Source organism: Brachycentrus maculatus, unplaced genomic scaffold (assembly GCF_059751285.1).
Source record: "Brachycentrus maculatus isolate JH-2025_06_01 unplaced genomic scaffold, ASM5975128v1 h1tg000271l, whole genome shotgun sequence".
NCBI classification, from domain to species: Eukaryota; Metazoa; Arthropoda; class Insecta; order Trichoptera; family Brachycentridae; genus Brachycentrus; species Brachycentrus maculatus.
Window position 1 is genome coordinate 302,561 of NW_028281022.1, and position 18,688 is coordinate 321,248.

The window sequence follows — 18,688 nt, forward strand, 5'->3', positions numbered from 1 at the left end:
ATAATAAAATAAAAACTTGTTTTGTTGTCCCTGACAATAAATTTATGAAAACTTTGCTTTGATTTTGAGCTATGAATCACATATGTTATTATGGCTATGACAAAAGTGGAATGTATTTCTGCATTATTGTAACTTTAATAAAAATCTTTTTAATCTCCTAACTTTTCGGTTTTATCTACATAAGTACAATCCAGTAATTTTTGAGTAAAAATCATAGTTGTTTTAGAGAACTCCTCATACGCCTGGGGCTTCTTCCATTTTATGCAAGCGTAGTATACCGGAATCCCGGATATAAGAATTCCGATGCCTATAGCCGTATTCCAAGGCTCTGCAATAGCCGGCACAATCACTAGGAATCCTATACAAACAAGGAATGACACTGGAAGGAATGTATTGACTCTTATAGGCCGAGGTATATCGGGTCTCGTTTTACGCAGTGAGAGCATACCCAAAATGCTGGCTCCAACGGACAGCCACAAGATTTGCGAAAAGTAATTAATAAGTGCAAAAATATCACTTGTACACAGCATCAGCAACGAAATCAAGCACTGAAACAAAAGAAAATAGTATTATTTAATCAAATGCTTACTTTTAGTCCCTATCACCGCCCCATCGGAACTGCATTAGATGAATGCGAGATGAATGATATTTGGGAGAGGAAATAGAGGAGAAATAGTAGGTACGATTGGATAATAGCTAGAATACTCGGGGTTGCATACCTACTTGCACTACCATACGTAAGCTGTGCACTGTTAATATGCAGGAGTCCCTCGAGAGGACTACTAACAATATCAATTGAAACATTTTATCTGTTTTTAATAAATCTCATCATGTATGCATATTGAAAAAAATCGAATGTAGAATTTTAATACAACTATCAATACAAAATTTCAATTAAGTATATGACTCTTTAACCCATATGTGAAATAGCTAAAAGCTATATTTTGTTATTTACAATACTTAGTTAATTTAAATGAAAAGTTTCCTCACTGTAAACAGAAGTGCAGGTACTGGAGTCAATCTCTTGGTGTGAACCAGGGAGAAGATGTCCGGCAGGTGTCCTTCTTGAGATCCTGTCATAAATAGCCTTGCAGAGGTGAAAAGAATTCCATTTACTCCACCAAATGTTGAAAGTGCAACAAACAAGGGAATAGCCCAGTATGCGTTCCCGAACATCCTCTGCCCGAATGTCTGAAAATTACAAAGGCATCATTGGTTTAGTCTAAAATTTATGTTTTTTTTATATTCTCCGTACAAGTTATCGAACACCACACATTCGACTTCTCCACAAGTTCCTAACGGGGGCGGTACCGCCACCTGCAGGGGGTGCTAGAGTACCTAGGAGTCAGAAGGGAGAGCTTGGAAGCGGACAATGTACTTTTAATCCTCCCCCCCTCTTTAAGATGGCATTCCGATGACAACTGAATTGTACTTGAAAGATCAGGAACCTGTGGTCTACTCAATGTGTATTAATTGAAAATGTTTGATTTTGGTGAATTTAATTTTTTTAAATAGAAGTCAGGATGTGGCAGGGTCAGGGATCGAACCATGGAAATCAGGATCAGAAGTCCGAAACATTACCATGGGTTTACAACCAGACTCATTATTAACGATTGAAAAAAATATATAATGAATACCCCAAGCTATTGAAGAAAATCTAAATCACTTTTTTAATATTCAAAATTAGTTTTCAATTTGGATCAGTATTTTATAAAGTACAATGAGTTTTCATGACAATAATGTCATAATTACCAATGTTTTTTTCAAAATTTTACATTATTTTAGTTTTTCTTATTTAACATTATTTTATTTAAAATAATTACACTGGTTGAAATCTAACTACACCACTGGTGTAAATGTTTTATTGCAATTTTTTAAATGCATTCTTAAGTTATTTATTTGCATCCGATTATTGAAATCTATCTTTACTTCTAATCATTTTAAGGAAAAAAAAAAGAAAAATTAAATTAAAAACAAAAATTGTTGTTAATTTGTTTTTATAAGTGCAGTAGATGTGGGTAAAATCCGATCATTCAGATGATCCGAATCAGTAGATCTGTATCACCTAAGTGATCCGTTCACTAAGACCGGATCAATTGAATAATAGATCGTTCATTGGACAAATCGCGCCAGCGAGGGTGAGATTTTTTTCACAAATCTTATCGACGACAGCTGACAACCAAAGAAATGTCGATGAAACCATGTTTTTCGTTTGTGACCAAAATCAGTGACTTAATAAACCTGTGAATCGGTAAGGCAGTGAACGGGTCAAAGTGAGGATCGATTCACTCAATTAATATATGTGAATGGGTCATTAAAGTCCCGTAGTTCACGAATGACCCACTCTATTGTATGGTGATATTTTTTGTGTTATACTTTACCACGGCTACTGCAGCCGAAGCGAGCATTTCTTGTTTAGTGACCACAGCAAAATACGCCAGATTGGCTAATACGTAGATAGTAGTTACAAGTGGCATTGCAATCCATATAGCACGGGGAAGATTCCTAAAAATAAAATATTAACATTATTATTTTTAATCCAATACGTGTACTTAAAATAATAAATATGCTCAAAATATTTTCAATATAAATAAACTGGTCAAAATAAATAAAAAGTCAAATAATGAGGTGATATTTCAGGAGTTTTCAAGTACGTGTCAATCATTTAAAAAATATCGAATGCAGTGTAGTGTCCCGCTACTTATCATTATACTGGAATCTTGCTAGCCCCAAACCCGCGTGTGAATGAGCAATTCAATATTTAAATGTTACTATTCAAATTAGTTGACATGATTTCATAATATATTTTCTGAATCATAGTTTTACCCCGAAAAAGTTTAAAACCCATGTTTAGAATATCGGAGTATTGTACTGAATTGAATTGAGAAGAAATTCACAAAACTTTGATTTTTACCATAGTTACAAATCGACTAAAACAAAGTTTTTTTAGCATTGAATGATGTTTTGCCAAAATTACATGGATTGATACTGCGTGTGTATAAGGCTAGTTGATGAACAAATCTAATTTGGACGACGCGACATTAATTTTATACTAGTACCATTCTGAAATTCTACATCATGCTTTGAACAATAGCTTCCTAAGAAATTCCGTATTCTGACACTATCAAAGTCGCTGATTACACTGATTCTAGATATTATACATTTTTTGTCTAGTCCTAAGGTTCTTCACGTGTAATTTACACTCTAAGAACCTTAGTACTAAACAAAAAACGTATAATATCCAGATTCAGGGATAAAGGATTACACAAAAACCCTAAAAATTCACAAAAGATACACAAAAATCTACAAAAAGGTAAAATGTAGTAAATTCGGTTTGTATTTAATACGAGTACATATTTTTTTAATGATAATTTACTATCTAAAATTGCGATTTCTCATTATTATTTTAAAAAAAAACTGAATCGGATAAATAAAATTTGGATTTGGCACACGAACATCTAAAAAAAACAACAACAAAAAACAAAATTTTGTTATGATGTGCTGAATAAGGGGCTGATTCAATATTTGAATGTGTTCACATTAACATGTCCACCTTCGTAATGTAGGGGTAACCACCTTTAGCTACCGTTCTTATGGTCCCGAGTTCGATTCCCAAGGTGTCAAAATAAATATCGATGATAATCTTCTGTAATATTTATTTAATTTCACCCTGCCCTGGTACTTCAAACGCAAAACTGATCACCTTGCTTTCGTGTAATAGACAATCAATAAGACAGAATAACGATACCGAGCAGTGCTCTATGCACCATTGAGTAACTTACTTACTAAGTAAATACTACTACTTTCTAACTTATTGAATCCATCGTTGATGCTAAAGCTGTCTGTATTTATATTTGCAAGTAAAATGAAAGTAGAAAATAGAGGGAATAAAAGACCGGTTTTATTACTACCCTCATTGTAATACAGCAAGCAAACACTAAGAGATTCCCTTGTGGAAATGTATACAGTAGATTTTTCCTTGTGATTCATATAAATTCCTCAGTCCTTTATTCAGGCGAATATTTACCCTCGGATAGGAAGGTACGTATAAATTATGTTGTATAAAACTACTTATAGACCTACATAGTATCAGCAATTAAAAAAAAAAACTGCGCGCACGCAACGAATGGACTATACCACGGCCGCGTCTTCTATACAACCGTTAAATTTTCTGCCGCGAGTCCGTTAATGTTAATATTTTGGTGTAAATACACTATAAAAACATAATAAGTAAACTGAATTGTGTACTGTGAACACCGAAAGTTTCACTACAAAAAATATGCTTTTTTTTTTGTCAAAAATATTGTAATGTAAAATAATCCAGCAGGGGACGAAAAGTTTGACACTCGAAATCGAGCAGCTTAGAGGTTAAGCTATAATATTTTAACATATTCAAAGAATTAACTTTGTACTCAGTTACTTTAAGGTCCAATATACGATAAATCACAACTAAATTTTCTCTAAACCCAGGTAGACGCAGTAATTGTCCTGACGAAGGGGCGGGCATGTTCGTAAACCAGTAGACTAAGTATCTACATACTAACATAGCTTAAATTTTATTAAAGTATTCTACAACGAATCCAACAGGCGTATGATTAAAACAATGGAATTAATAGCACAAGTTACAAAAAACTAAATAAATAACAAAAAAACTGTTAAATTTTATCGATAAGTATTCAGTGATTCAGATTAGTATTTAAAGCCAAGTATTCGTTAAGTCATAACAGTATTCTCTCTAAATGCAGGTAACATTTTACGCAATTTTTTTTTTCTGAAAACATCCGATTCTTACAGATTGCCTACAGATTTTCAATTAGGTTTATATCTGGCAAAATTCTTGACCAGTACAACACAGTTCATTGTTTTTGTGTGAAAAATTTAATATTTTTTTTGGATTTATGGCAGGGGATTAAATCCTGCTGAAATATTCCATTACCATTTGACCTTCGTTTTTGTATCTCTGATCTCTTTTATCTCTTTTCCAGTAGAATTGGGTGATACTTCTCGCTATTCATCATCTCAGTCACTGAAAGAAGCAGCCCTGGTCCATTATACGAGGAACACCTCCAAAACATTTTTTTAGAGAGTGTCGAACATACGAAAATAAAGTTTTGTTTCAATTAATCTGTTTGATGCTGTATTTAATTTTGACAGTGCAACAACCGTTTCATAGTTATTCAATCTTTAATTGTATTTTCGCAAATTCGGATATTATCTTTTGCCGGAAAATAAAAACGAGATGACGTAAATACTTCATTGACCCAAATAATGAATCTATGACGCATTGTGTTGATTGTTGCGAAGTTAGGGGAGAACGCAATTCCAATTAGTCGAGAGGGTCTCTATATTTATCATGGTATATAAGACTCGTACATAAGAAGTAGGTGCTGAATACTGAGGGAGGAGAAGGTGGTTTCAATCAACGTAATTCCCTCAACTGTTGATTCTACAAAGCGCCTTTTCTTGTTGGAAAATGGGGGAGTAAATTACGGGAGTAGCGAGGAAGAAATTCACTTGACCTACTAACATTTAAACTCACTTCCCAGTCGGTCTACTTCACGTCATATACAAGTAAATGTAGAGATCTGAAAGACCTATATCATGGGTAGCCAACATTTTCAGTAGCCGGGCCAGATTTTAGAAATGAGATTTCCTACCGGGCCGTAAAACAAAATTTATTTTATTATTCAAAGCAACAAAATTTATTTTATTATTCAAAGCAACAAGATAAGTACATACTAATAAACAATACCTCGAAACGCCGTTCAATGTTATACTTTTCCAAGATAAAAACATAATCATGGTCATAGTTCATGGTCCATCTGTCTTAAAAACTTCTTAGTTCTTCGGTTACTCTTCTCTTCCGTAGTCCAACGTTTAAACTACTTCACGCCATTATGGGTCTTGAAATTGCCAGGATAGTGAAATACTCCCATATATTGGATAGTATACGAATTACGCACGATGGAATGTTCTTTTGGTGGTTTTGTGTACACTAAAGGAAACAATGTGTGATTTGCTCCGCGGACCGCAAGAAGACACCCGGCGGGCCACATGCGGCCCGCGGATTGGCCACCCTTGACCTTCTCGAATATCCATTTCACTAACTTTACAGGATTTTGTATTGGTTTATGTATTTTCAATCAGTTAACAAGGAAAACAGTTACATTGTAATTTCGAGGTTGGGATGGTTGAAAAAATTCATTTTGAATAAAAATGTAGATATTTAATAAAATAAGGTGATCTAAATTATTTAAAAGTCCCGCTTTTGAACTAATTATGCTTTTGAGATATATTGTAGTTTCGTAGTAGTATATTGGGCTTTGTGTCAGAGGGCTATTTACACTTAAACATAACTTTTATATAATAATATTAATAATTTTTAAAAATTTACAAACCATTTTCGAAACGCAAGTTTTGTTACATAGAAAAAAACACAGGCCGCTCAGTTAGGTAATATTAAAATAGTACTTAACTACAAAAATTATACTTTAAGAAATACTTCAAACCCCTCAAATTACTCATCCTTAAAAAAATACTACAAAGCGTTAAATTGTAAGATAGCGTAATATAAAAATTTTACTTTACGTATCTATCCAATACAATTTTTTTAAGTTCCACATTCATTTATATTTAAGTATGATTAGAAATGTGGCTAACGGGTACCTAATGGTTAGTTTTTCGGATACCCGATTGAGTTGGTATTCGTTGGTTTTTCTGGGTTTGTATTCCTCTCTAGCTTAATGCCAAATTTTTAATAAATGTATTAGGAGCTAAAAGTACATATCGCTCACTCCTTTCAAGAACGTCATAAATCAAAAAACTTGATTTTTCAGGAGAACGTTTTTAATGTTTTAAATTATAATACAATGTATTAAAAATAAATATCAAGCCACTTATTGAACTTTTTACTGTGTAACAGATCTTTTTAGGTAAAACCTGAAGGTTTTTTCTCCATTTGAAAAGTATTCAGATTTAAAAAAATATATATTTAAACAATACATTTTCTTAAAAATGCAAAAACAACACATTCTGCCTTGTAGCGGGTAAATATTAAGTTAAAAATATGCCGCTTTGGCTGGGATATAGTACATTTTCTGGGCATTCCGAAAACATGCACAACCGAAAATTGACGACTTTTGATTTATGACGTTCTTGAAAGGAGTGAGCGATATTACACGACTAAATTTGTGCACTGTAGACTAAAGGGCATGATTAACTTTTAGAGGTCACATCCAAAAACCAAAAAGTAACGTCTTTTTTTGAAGAGGTCGTTATTCAATTTTTTTTATTCGATCGCCCATCTGTAATACGTACATACGTGTAAATACATAATGTACATGCATACATGTATACGCACACTAGCGCTTCCGAACAACAATTAAACGATTAACGTTACCTATGCGACGAAATTTCGATTGATTGATCATGGGAGTGCGTGGTCTGAATCCGATTAGAATCCCTTACACGATACTTTAAGATAAAAAAAACGATTTTTTTAAACAATCGTTTCTTCTTATGCAGTGTCCTATGCACCCATTGGTGCATAGGGCACCGCATCGTACATAAGCAGTGTTATATAAGTATTATATTCAATTACATTAGGGCAAGTTGATCAGTTTTAAGCTTCAGATAATTAATATTAAATAAATATTATATCGAAAAAATAATACCATCACTTCAATCTCGAGTCGACCTATACTTATGTATTTATAATAATAAAATATTTTATGAAAACTGTTAACATCTATCGAAGGATACCGTCACGTACAAGCGTGATCTTTATAAATGAACCCAATTTTATAAAGATGAAAAGTATATTGCGAAAAATACAACTGACACTAAAAGAATGAAGTTAATACTTTAATAATTATAAATACAAACTGTCATATATTTGGTATTTTTATTTCCAAAATGTCGTGTAAGCATGTATCGCTATTAATCAAAACATAACGATTTATAGATACTTTTATTTTTTAACATTAATCTGGAATTAAAATTAAAAGCATTAAAAAAATCTTTAAAATATATAATTTTTCTCTCTCCCGGACATTTAACGTTTTATTTAAGATTGCTTACCTTGTACCTACCAAGTTATTCCACATTTTTTTTTTTATGTTATGTAAAGGTGGAGACTGACCGGAGCATTTCGTCGTAACATCGTTCGCGGCGAGCATCAGCGAGCATCCGAAACTTTGGATGGAGCGCTCGGCTCGCTGTACTGACTGCCTGAATGCTCGCATCGTAACGTGTTACATTACTATGAAATGCTCCGGTCGGTTTCCACCTTTATAAGTGGATACAGTGGCGTGGAAAGTTTTTTTGATAGAGTAAGTAAAAAATAAAATATTAAAAATAGAATATTAATTTATGTATTTTTTTAATTTGCCACAAATGGCTAAATTCATTAATCTTTTTTAAAGTCAAATAATAGTTTTGTGTTTTCTTGCTGTCTTTTTGTGGTTAAACGTTAGTTCCTTTTACCATACAAAAAACCCACAAAATTAAGGTAGGTCCTACTTATATGGCTAAAAGAAAGGCACTTGAGAGGATACATTTTTTAAAATGTAAATCAGTAGGTATTTATAAAAAAAATAGTACTCACTTATACGGATCTTGTAATTCTTCAGTTACAAAGTTTAGATAATTCCAGCCCCCAAAGGCAAAGAGTCCTGAATAAAAGGCAATTGCCACACTGGAAACGCTATATTTACCTTCGAAAGCGTTTTCAAAATTTTCTACGTGTCCTGTAAAAAAACATTATTTTTTTAAAGTTTAGAGTATGCGAGAGAATTCGTAAAATAAAAGATTTCAGGATTGACTGTGAGTCAAGTATTAAAAAGCATAAATTAATAAGTAAAAAAAAAACAGAAACCTAGCACAATAATTTAATCAGGCATTAGCGTTGCTTTTAAGATATTTCTTGCTTACAAAGAATGTGTTTTTTCAAGTTTTTTTAAAGGTTTGTTTTAAAGTAAAAAAAAACTAAATAACATATATGTAGGAATATATTTTCTAATACTAAATTAGTTTTGTACGAAAATTTTAGAAAAAGTCATAATTTTTCATTGAATTAATTAATTGGAGAATTAAAAAAAATGATTCGGCAGTCACTTTGTAAAATCTATCCATTTTTAATTTAAGTTTTTCTTAGTAAATTCGACAATTTCTTAAAATCTATTGTGACACGTGTTTTGATGCATTTCGCATTCCGCATGTTTCGATTTCCGCCACATCACAGTCGATTAATGTTTTTCTTAATGCAACTGGTTTTTAACTCGCTAATGCACATACATATACCTTCACTTGTATAATGATTTGTGATTCGTCAATGAACGACCCCTGATTAAAATTTATGTGTGAAATGAAATCATTATGCTTATAATTGAATGTACACACAGCGGTAAAATATTAGCAGCTGTTGTACTGTGCACATTGCGTATACACCTTTTATGCATGTGTAATCTGAAACCTGTGACCAACGATACTGACCATGGGTTACAGAAGAATCAGCCTACATAATATAACTACGTAAAAAAAAAGTCATGGTGATTTTCAAATCAAACTAAACTACAGAAAAAAATGTAAAATACATGCACCTTAGGAATATTTTTTATACTTCCAAATCTTTGTAAGGACACAAATATTCTTTTAATCTCCGATGGATTGTTATCAAGATATCGCTCACTCCTTTCAAGAACGTCATAAATAAAAAATCGTCAATTTTCAGTTGATCATGTTTTCAGAATGCCCAGAAAATGTACTGTATCCTAGCAAAAGAGGCATATTTTTAACTTAATATTTACCCGCTACAGGGCAGAAATTGTTGTTTTTGAATTTTGACGAAAGGGTAATGTTTAATTTTTTTTTTAATATGCTTAATATTTTTCAAATGGAGAAAAAACCTTCAGGTTTTACTTGTAGATCTGTTGCACAGTAAAAAAGTTCAATAAGTGGCTTGATGTTTATTTTTAATACATTTTATTATATTTTTAATCTTTAAAAACGTTCTCCTGAAAAATCAAGTGTTTTGATTTATGACGTTCTTGAAAGGAGTGAGCGATATATTATAAATGTCTCAATTGCGACGACGTGATATCTCAAAGATTTTACATAGTTATTAAAAATATTTATAAAATTTCAGGCGTTTCCTAGTATGTGTAAAAAATGTCAAATTTTAAAGAATGTCACATACAATATCAAAAAGGTTTTGGCTTTTTCCTACACAAAAATCTCCAGAGAGATACCTATGACGTTGTTGAAAGGGGTGAGCGATATGATTTGATGCTTAGATATTTACTATAAGTTCAAAAAAATCAAGCGGTATTGATGTTCATGGGCAGAACGGGAAACTTTACATAAGTGTACGAGTATAAAGTGATCACTGAATACTGATCTTAAGTCCTGAAAATGCCCATAATTCTATATTTATTAAAAATAAATAAAAACACAGGCATTGTAAAATAAAAATATAAATGATATGTTAATGAAAATCAACTAAAAAATTAAAAAATCCTTTATAAAGCTATACATATCGCTCACTCCTTTCAAGAACGTCATAAATCAAAAAACTCGATTTTTCAGGAGAACGTTTTTAAAGTTTAAAAATATAATACAATGTATTAAAAATAAATATCAAGCCACTTACTGAACTTTTCACTGTGCAACAGATCTTTTAAGGTTTTTTCTCCATTTGAAAACCATACCTTTTCTTAAAAATGCAAAAACAATACTTTCTATCCTGTAGCGGGTAAATATCAGGTTAAAAATATGCCTCTTTTGCTGGGATATAGAACATTATCTGGGCATTTCGAAAACATGCACAACTGAAAATTGACGATTTTTGATTTTTGACGTTCTTGAAAGGAGTGAGCGATATAACACAAATAAGAATCAGGATTGAAACATGAGTATGGGTATATTAAATAAGTAGGTACTTAATAAGTAAGTTTTTTTTTTAATTTAAATGATATTTACCAGTCGTTAAATGATAAAGTCCGGCTATTATGATGATAACTAGGGCGAGCAATTTGGATGATGTAAATACGTCTTGAATTCTCATAGTCCATCTTACACTTAAACAATTTACTGCAGTCAGCAAACCTATGGGAAACCATTTAGATGATTGTATAATTCGAGTCACAATTACCCATATGTACATATAAAGTGGTAACCTAAATATGTATTTTAAAATATATAACATTAAGAAAAAATAGCAAACATATTTGATTGTTCGAAATTGATAATCAAGAATTACCTTTATAATATTTTTGAGTACTTGTCCACAAATTTGGATTATCTCCAATTATGAAAGTTATTTTTCATATTACAATCAAATGAAAATGATATTTTCTGGCGTTTCTCATGTATGTACAAATAAAAGAGTTTCTACTCAATAAAAAGCTTCTTTTCATCTCGCCAATGGATGTCTCTAGTGAAATTCTAGTGATTCAAGCACTATGTTTCGAAATTGAACCATATTTACAGAAGTTCCAAGAATTTAGGTAGTGTGGTTGTCAATCATGGTTAGAATTGGTGAATGTTACACGTGTGTAAAGTTTTCACTTAAACCCCGTAAATGTCCAGACTTCCATAGTCTTCTTCATCTAAGTTGAAATGTCAAAAAAAAGAAGAATTACCTATTTCTATCAAAACATATTAATTAAAATAAATCGTAGTGGGAAAGATCTAATGAAGTTCAATTAAAGAACACAACACAAAAATTAATAGTTCAATTAAAGCATCCTTGACGACTGTCTTTATAACAAGCGCCAAATATTAATTATGATGAAAAAAATCTAATACATAGTTATCTCACTGTCTACATCAGAAATGTGAAACCTTTTTTCACATGTTACAAGTAAGTATTCTCTATTGTCTTCTAGTATAGTTACATTCTTGTGTATTACAATCTCAAGTATGGATTTATATTAAATATACATGCGAGTAATATAATACTTATATGTAACAGATTATTAAAAGGACATTATTAATTTGCTCGTTAGGGGTATGACTCGGCCGTTCTCTTAACTATTGTTTGGTCGAAGAGGTTGATTTTCCTAAGGATATCGTATTCATTTTAGTCATCGAGTATTATGAAAACATAATATCGTTACTCCATATTATTTAACGTTCAAACATATGAAGATAGTGTCATCCTAAGGGAGGTTCAATACCACCGCTCGTTGTAAGAGATCAAGATTAATATTATTTTTTTGACATCTTATCAAAGATGAAGAAGAACATGGAGTCTGGGCATTTACGGGGCTGATAACCGCCATAGGCTGGTTTAAGTGATCACTTTACACACGTGTAACATTCACCAATTCTATCCATTATTGACTACCACACTACTCAAATTCTTGAAAGTTCTATATGTATGAACCAATTCAGAAACATTGTTATTGAATCACTAGAACTTCACTAGAGACATCTATTGGTGAAATGAAAAGAAGCTTTTTATTGAGCAGAAACTTTTATATCGGTAAGAAGAAGATAAAATCATTGGTATAAACATCATTATGAATAAATAAGACAGGTTTTTTTTTCAAACTTACAGAGACACACCGCCGCAAGAAGCCGCACCGCGTTCTGAGGCGGCTCGCAGTCGGGGAAGAAGGGCTTGGCCGCGTAGTGCGCGAAGGTCAGGGCCACTATCGCCTGGGTCGTGGGGCGGATGATCAGCAGCGCCGCCCACAGGCGCAGGAAGGCCGGCATGGGCCCGAAGGCGGCGTAGATGTAGGCGTAGTCCCCGCCGGACCTGGTGATGGAGGTGCCCAGCTCGGCGTAGCACAGCGCGCCCAGCGTGGACATGAGGCCCGAAAGACACCATATCACCAGTGAACTGCCGACTGACCTGATGGAAAAAAAATCTCTTGAGCCTGACATCTCAGACGATCAGATTCATAACGCAAACGGCTGCGATAAGAGCTGGTCTAGTTTATATGAGTATTCCACATTATGTTTTTTTTTTTAAGTTTTTTAGCCAATGGCGGCAATCAGTAGACAATTTAAAATATTAACGTCCATATTTAACTTAATCTGCCAAAACTTGTTAAATTAGGAATAAAATGGAATGAAAAAATCAATAGTCTTGGAAAACTCGCTATACCGATCGGCAGATCACTTTAAAAAAATTCTCAAAAAAGCTCAAATCGGTAGAAGAATTAATATTCTACCGATTGCCACCATTGGCTAGTAAAATTATTTTTTTAACAATGATTTGCAAGTGAAAATATATACTTATTGAAAAAATAGTTTTATCATTCTTTTAAGCTTCCCACCTTTCAAGGACTCTTTTCTGTTCAAAGCCATATGTTTATTTTGAAGAAAAACTTATTTTTTCAATACAAAACGGCATTTTAAACAAAAAATTCAATCATGTCAAATGTTACCTGGGTTTAAAGTAAATCAAGTTGCGATTTATCGTATGTTGGTTTTTAAACTTAGTTCATCGAAATGGTGAAAATTTTCCACCCGGAAATTAGAGGTCAATTCTTTGATTTATGTACAGACATAAGAAAAACTAGTTATGGGCAACAAGAGCATTGAACAAGTCCTGAAATTTAAATACCTTGTAGTTAAAGTTAGTAGCAACGGTGATCTCTATAGTGATACTATAAAACAAATCAATAAGGCTGCAGCTATATCCGGATGCCTCAGAAATTCAGTGTAGAGGAACAAACATGAGAATTGAGGGAAAAATGAAGATATACAAAACGTGTGTCCGACCAAAAGTCACTCATGGAATTGAGGCACTTTGAGAACAAAATCTCGACTTCGAACCTAAGAAATGAGAACTCTCCGATCTATAACCGGAAACACGTTGCGAGACGTCGTACGAAATACTGATATCCGGAACACGTGTAAGACGGAAAATATCGTAAGGTGGGGACGACACCAAAGGCAATACTGGCTGGTATGAACACGTAAACAGAATGTCAGAAGACAGACTTCAAGGAAACCCTGCAGGACCCTGCAGGACCCCCGGACTGACCCCCAAGGAGGTAGAGAGATGATAGGTGGCATTCGATATCCCAAGAGGAACAGGCGGCGGCCACAGGAGCAATAAATATTGAAGGAAAACACTTACACATGTTGCATAGTTTCATAGTTTCACAAATGAATGAAACAAACAAAGAAAAATTTGTTTTTTTGACAGTAATTAAAAATATACGAAAAGGCTTTTTGTGTAAGCACTGTGACCTTAAACTTGGATAAGTTTGCATTAGCGCAATGAGCCTACTGAAGCGAATAGCCAAATGATTTGTTTAGAAAGGCGATTAAAGCTAGTCATTTAGAATTCAGTTAGGTGCGGCTAAAAGCAACGAGTTTATTACTTACGGATTTTACGTTATTTTATACATTGTTGTATTTCTAGACAAATAATGTACTTTAATACCGAATATTCGTATTTTAGTGAAATAAACTATTATTATTACATGCAATTAGAATTTCCTATGGTCAAAGGTGTTTTTTTATAACTCTTAATTAGTTTCACAACATATGTTTAAAAAAACTATTTTTATTTTTTGTATTATTTGACATAAAACGCACATTTAATAATAAACTGACATAATCAAAATTTTCAAAAGCAAGTTATACAAATAGTCATCTTGTAACACCTCAGCGGTGGGCTTCAGGGGGCTCGGAGGGGCTCGCGCGAGCTCCTTGTTAAATTTGGTTTGGGTCGGTGAGCCCCGTGATAAATTAAGAGAAATCAATATTCTCTGATTAAATGTACATAAATGCAATTTCAGTGGTTGGTTTTAATGTATTATGACACATAAAACTTTGTTACCTTTTGAAATTTCTCGAGAAATACATTTACAACTAATATCAAATATTTGATTCGCTGAATTAAAGAATATTTCTACCATAAAAAATAAATCATGTATATTTTATCGATTTTTTTATTATTTTGTATTTTGGATAGTTAAAACAAAATTATACACTTCCCCCCTCCCTCCACCCGCGAGCCACTTGTTAAAAAATTATCAGCCCACATCCTGTAACACCTTATATGAGTCCATCACGAAAACTAAACGACTTAGCTTTCTTAATATGTAATCCTTAAAATCTATTTTTTTAAACTGAACGATATATGCATATTGTGTTAATTTTGGGTACTGTTGTAATAATTCACGGATACTGTATTTTATGGTTAATGAATTTTTAAATATATTATTTAATAAAAATCATTTTGCTTGGCAATTTTTTGTGATATCACGATGCGGCACTGGAAAAAAACTGTTCTCTATGTATGAACCGAAAACGAATACCTTCTGAATGACAATATGGGGACACTATAGCTAAAGTACAGGCGGGTACTACAATACAATTCAATGAGCTTAAAACTTGTAATTTAAAGTACTTTTTTGAGTACAAAGACTATTTTTATTCGGGTTCATTGGTGGTTTGCAGTTCTTATTGATAAAATTCGATGAATTATAACGAATAATAATTCGATTGTAAGAATATACCGATCACTCCCTCATTCTCTATTGTTAATCATCTCGTTTTCCCCATCAAATCCTTACATGATCCTGTTTCCTTATTCTATCAACAGATTGTATTCGTGATCTTCCTCGAAATACATCTAAAGAAAGATTTAAAAAAATTATGGATGCTACAGAAAGATAAGATGATTCGAAGACCTGACCTAGGTGACGTTGTATATGATAGAAAGACCTTCAACCCGAAGACGAGGAGAGCTGACTTTAACAGTCCACAAAGACCAAGTTAGGATGGAGCCATGAAGAAGAAGATATATATCTCCGAGAAATTTAAAATTTAGCACTCAATACCTCAATTAATATTTTTATTTTGTGTATTTGTACTCCAATACAATGCTTGTACTCAAAAAATACTAGATGACTTAAGAAAAGTGTACTAGAAAAATAAATTCTACCTACAACTTTCATACTTATGTCATTATTACTAATACATAATTAGCAACGCTACAAAATATTTTTTGGAGAAAACTGCTTAAATACGTAAGCATCTAAATATAAATAACTATTTTATTTAGTTAGTAATAATTAACTCAAGGTCAGTATAGGTATATGTATTCATGAAATACTCAAGTAATCCAGATTATCGGTTAATGTGCTAAATCGCGAAAAGAATTTGCAGGACAAATTCTTTTCACGTAAATGAAATTACATAGTACTAAAATAAAAAGATTCTATAAATAAAAATTCTAAAGATACGAAAAATATAATAACCTGTATTGCTATGAATAACATAACCCGTATGCTGGAATAATGAAGAGAAAAATAACTTTATTCGGGAGTTATTTTTCTATGTATATAATAACCATGGTAGGTATCATGGTGTTCAAAACTAGGGGGATACGAGTACCTATTATGCAAATATGTAGGTACCCATATAATCTATATCTACACAATTGTATTATGTAGAGATTTTTTCCAGTAAACTTGAACTGTGGATCAGATAACCACCTGTTACCCACACCAGGATATGACGTTGTAGTTATGAGCATGCGTATTAAGAGCTTTAATTTAAAATATTAAAAATAAATAATTTAACGAATTTTTAGTGTTAGATAACTTACTCTGTGCAGACAAACACCCCAGTCGGAGAAATAAAAATTCCAGAACCAATGATGGTCCCAATTATAATTCCCACACCGTTAAAAAGGGTGATTTTTCGTTTCATCACCACTTTCTCCTCACCCCCTGCTTGCTTTTCCTCCCCCATGGCTACGGTTTATTTACAACACTCGCGACGAGACACCTGACACCGGCTGTTTAATATGCCGGGTAATCGATAAACTAATACTGAAGACGGAATCTTTACAACTGAAGTCTGTGCGAATCTAATTGGAATCTGACATGAGTCATTTTACATGGTTCGAGGAATTCAGTCGCACCGACAACCTGCCTGGATTAAAACTGAACCGTATTTGAACGTTTCTCGCCATGTGTCTGCGCGAACCTTCGCAATCCGTGCCGGTTTGCAACTAGGGAACACGCATGTGCAAGAACATAATAAAAATCGACAAGCAAAAGCGACAACGACCTACTGAAATAACGGTTAGGACAAGGACAGATATACTCGACCGCTGTCGATGATTTGCCTGCGGGAAGAACGAGACGCTAGCATTTCAGACGCCTTCTCGTCAGGAATAAGGGGACCGAAATATGAATGCGGAATCCCGCGTGAATTTCGGGGTCGGGTGTATCGTGGAAATGAGATGAAGGTATTCGCTGAATTCTGTTCGATTTCAGCTGACTTGAGCGGGAACACGAAAAGTTTTCCCGCCTTAGTAAATCTAATGCGGGATTGCATCATTTTATTCAATACTATTATATTTCCCATAGCAGCATGGGTAACAATAGAACAACCGTATTGTAATGAAATTCATCAATACTGAAAAGGCATTGAGATTTAATTTTTTTTTCAATAATGAAATATCCCGCTACACATAGACATATTTCAATATGCTTCTTACTTATTAAATTAATATTAATCAAACATACAGAAGAATTAAGAAAGAATTAAGAGGAAATATGTAAAAACCAAAAAAATCATTCGTTTTGGATTATTGATAGGTCTAAAGAAAGTCTATTATTTTTTGTTTTATTTTATATAAACATACAATAACATATATGTTATTGTATATATGTTATAATTGTGATGTACAAAGCAACAAAGTTATCGCACCCCTAGATCAAAAGAGTATCAACTGAAAAAAACTGTTTTTTCAGGAGAGACGAAAACGTATAGTGATGTCGCCTTATGTAATAGAAGTTTCCTGTTTTCTTTTATGAATGGACAATGTATATTAAAGAATATTTACATTTAAACATTTCATACTAAGTAACTAACTAACTAACCATAACGCCGAAAGGGTAGGCCGACAGAAAAAAAAATGGTGGTACCGTAAAGTGGGTATACATTGCACCAAAATACTGCATTTTTTCAAAAAATTGTCTATTCAGATCAGGTTTTTTACTTTTTCTGAGGTTTCAACTATTGCAATGTAATAACACATATACTTGTAACATGTCTGATACATTTTAAAATTTTTATATATTTTGCCTGTATTTTTTTTTTATATTTATATTTTGGTGCAAAGTATCCCGGGGTAAAGTACAACTTTGCACCATGATATTTTCTCTACACTTTTCGTACTAGAATCCAAATTGATGCAAAGTAAAGGCTATCCTACAAGTTTCGTTGCACCTTATGAAGGGTTTTGGCTCACAGTTCGCTAAATGCAGATTATAATGTTGTATAATTATGGAAAAATAAGACACTTGATAGAATTTATTTTTTTAAATATTAAAAAATCTAGCACAAATATTTTTTTTTACAATACTGAATGTTTAAAATTATATAAAATAAATGGTGGATATTAAAACATATCGTACTACATAGGTAATAGGAATTAAAATGAAATTAGGTCTAAATATGGTCAAGTTCCGGGACGGTAAAGAAACCTCTTTTGGATTGCATTTTCGGTTCTTTTATGGAACCCACTACATCCTTCTAAGAATATTGAAGAAAGTCATCCTTCATCGGCCACATCCACGATTTGAGACTCTCCTGCATGGATTTAACTGCTCTATCTTTCTTTATTTCCAAAATCTGTCCCGGAAACTTTTCTCCTTCATAATGAAATATGACATATTCTCCCACCTTCTTTTTTACTGGTCGTAAT

The 18,688-nt window shown here is 32.8% G+C and overlaps 1 protein-coding gene across 1 annotated transcript; it reads right to left on the minus strand.

The window, feature by feature from the left end:
- Positions 1-7: 7 nt before the first annotated feature.
- LOC148305506 (large neutral amino acids transporter small subunit 2-like) lies at positions 8-16,986 on the minus strand. Its single transcript, XM_088266579.1, has 7 exons — positions 16,577-16,986; positions 12,558-12,856; positions 10,978-11,103; positions 8,606-8,747; positions 2,382-2,505; positions 991-1,191; positions 8-548 (listed from the first exon to the last, which is right to left on the minus strand). Exons 1-7 carry the CDS (start codon positions 16,720-16,722, stop codon positions 150-152), a joined length of 1,437 nt encoding a protein of 478 aa, XP_088122705.1. The 5' UTR covers positions 16,723-16,986; the 3' UTR covers positions 8-149.
- Between the last annotated feature and the right edge of the window lie 1,702 nt (positions 16,987-18,688).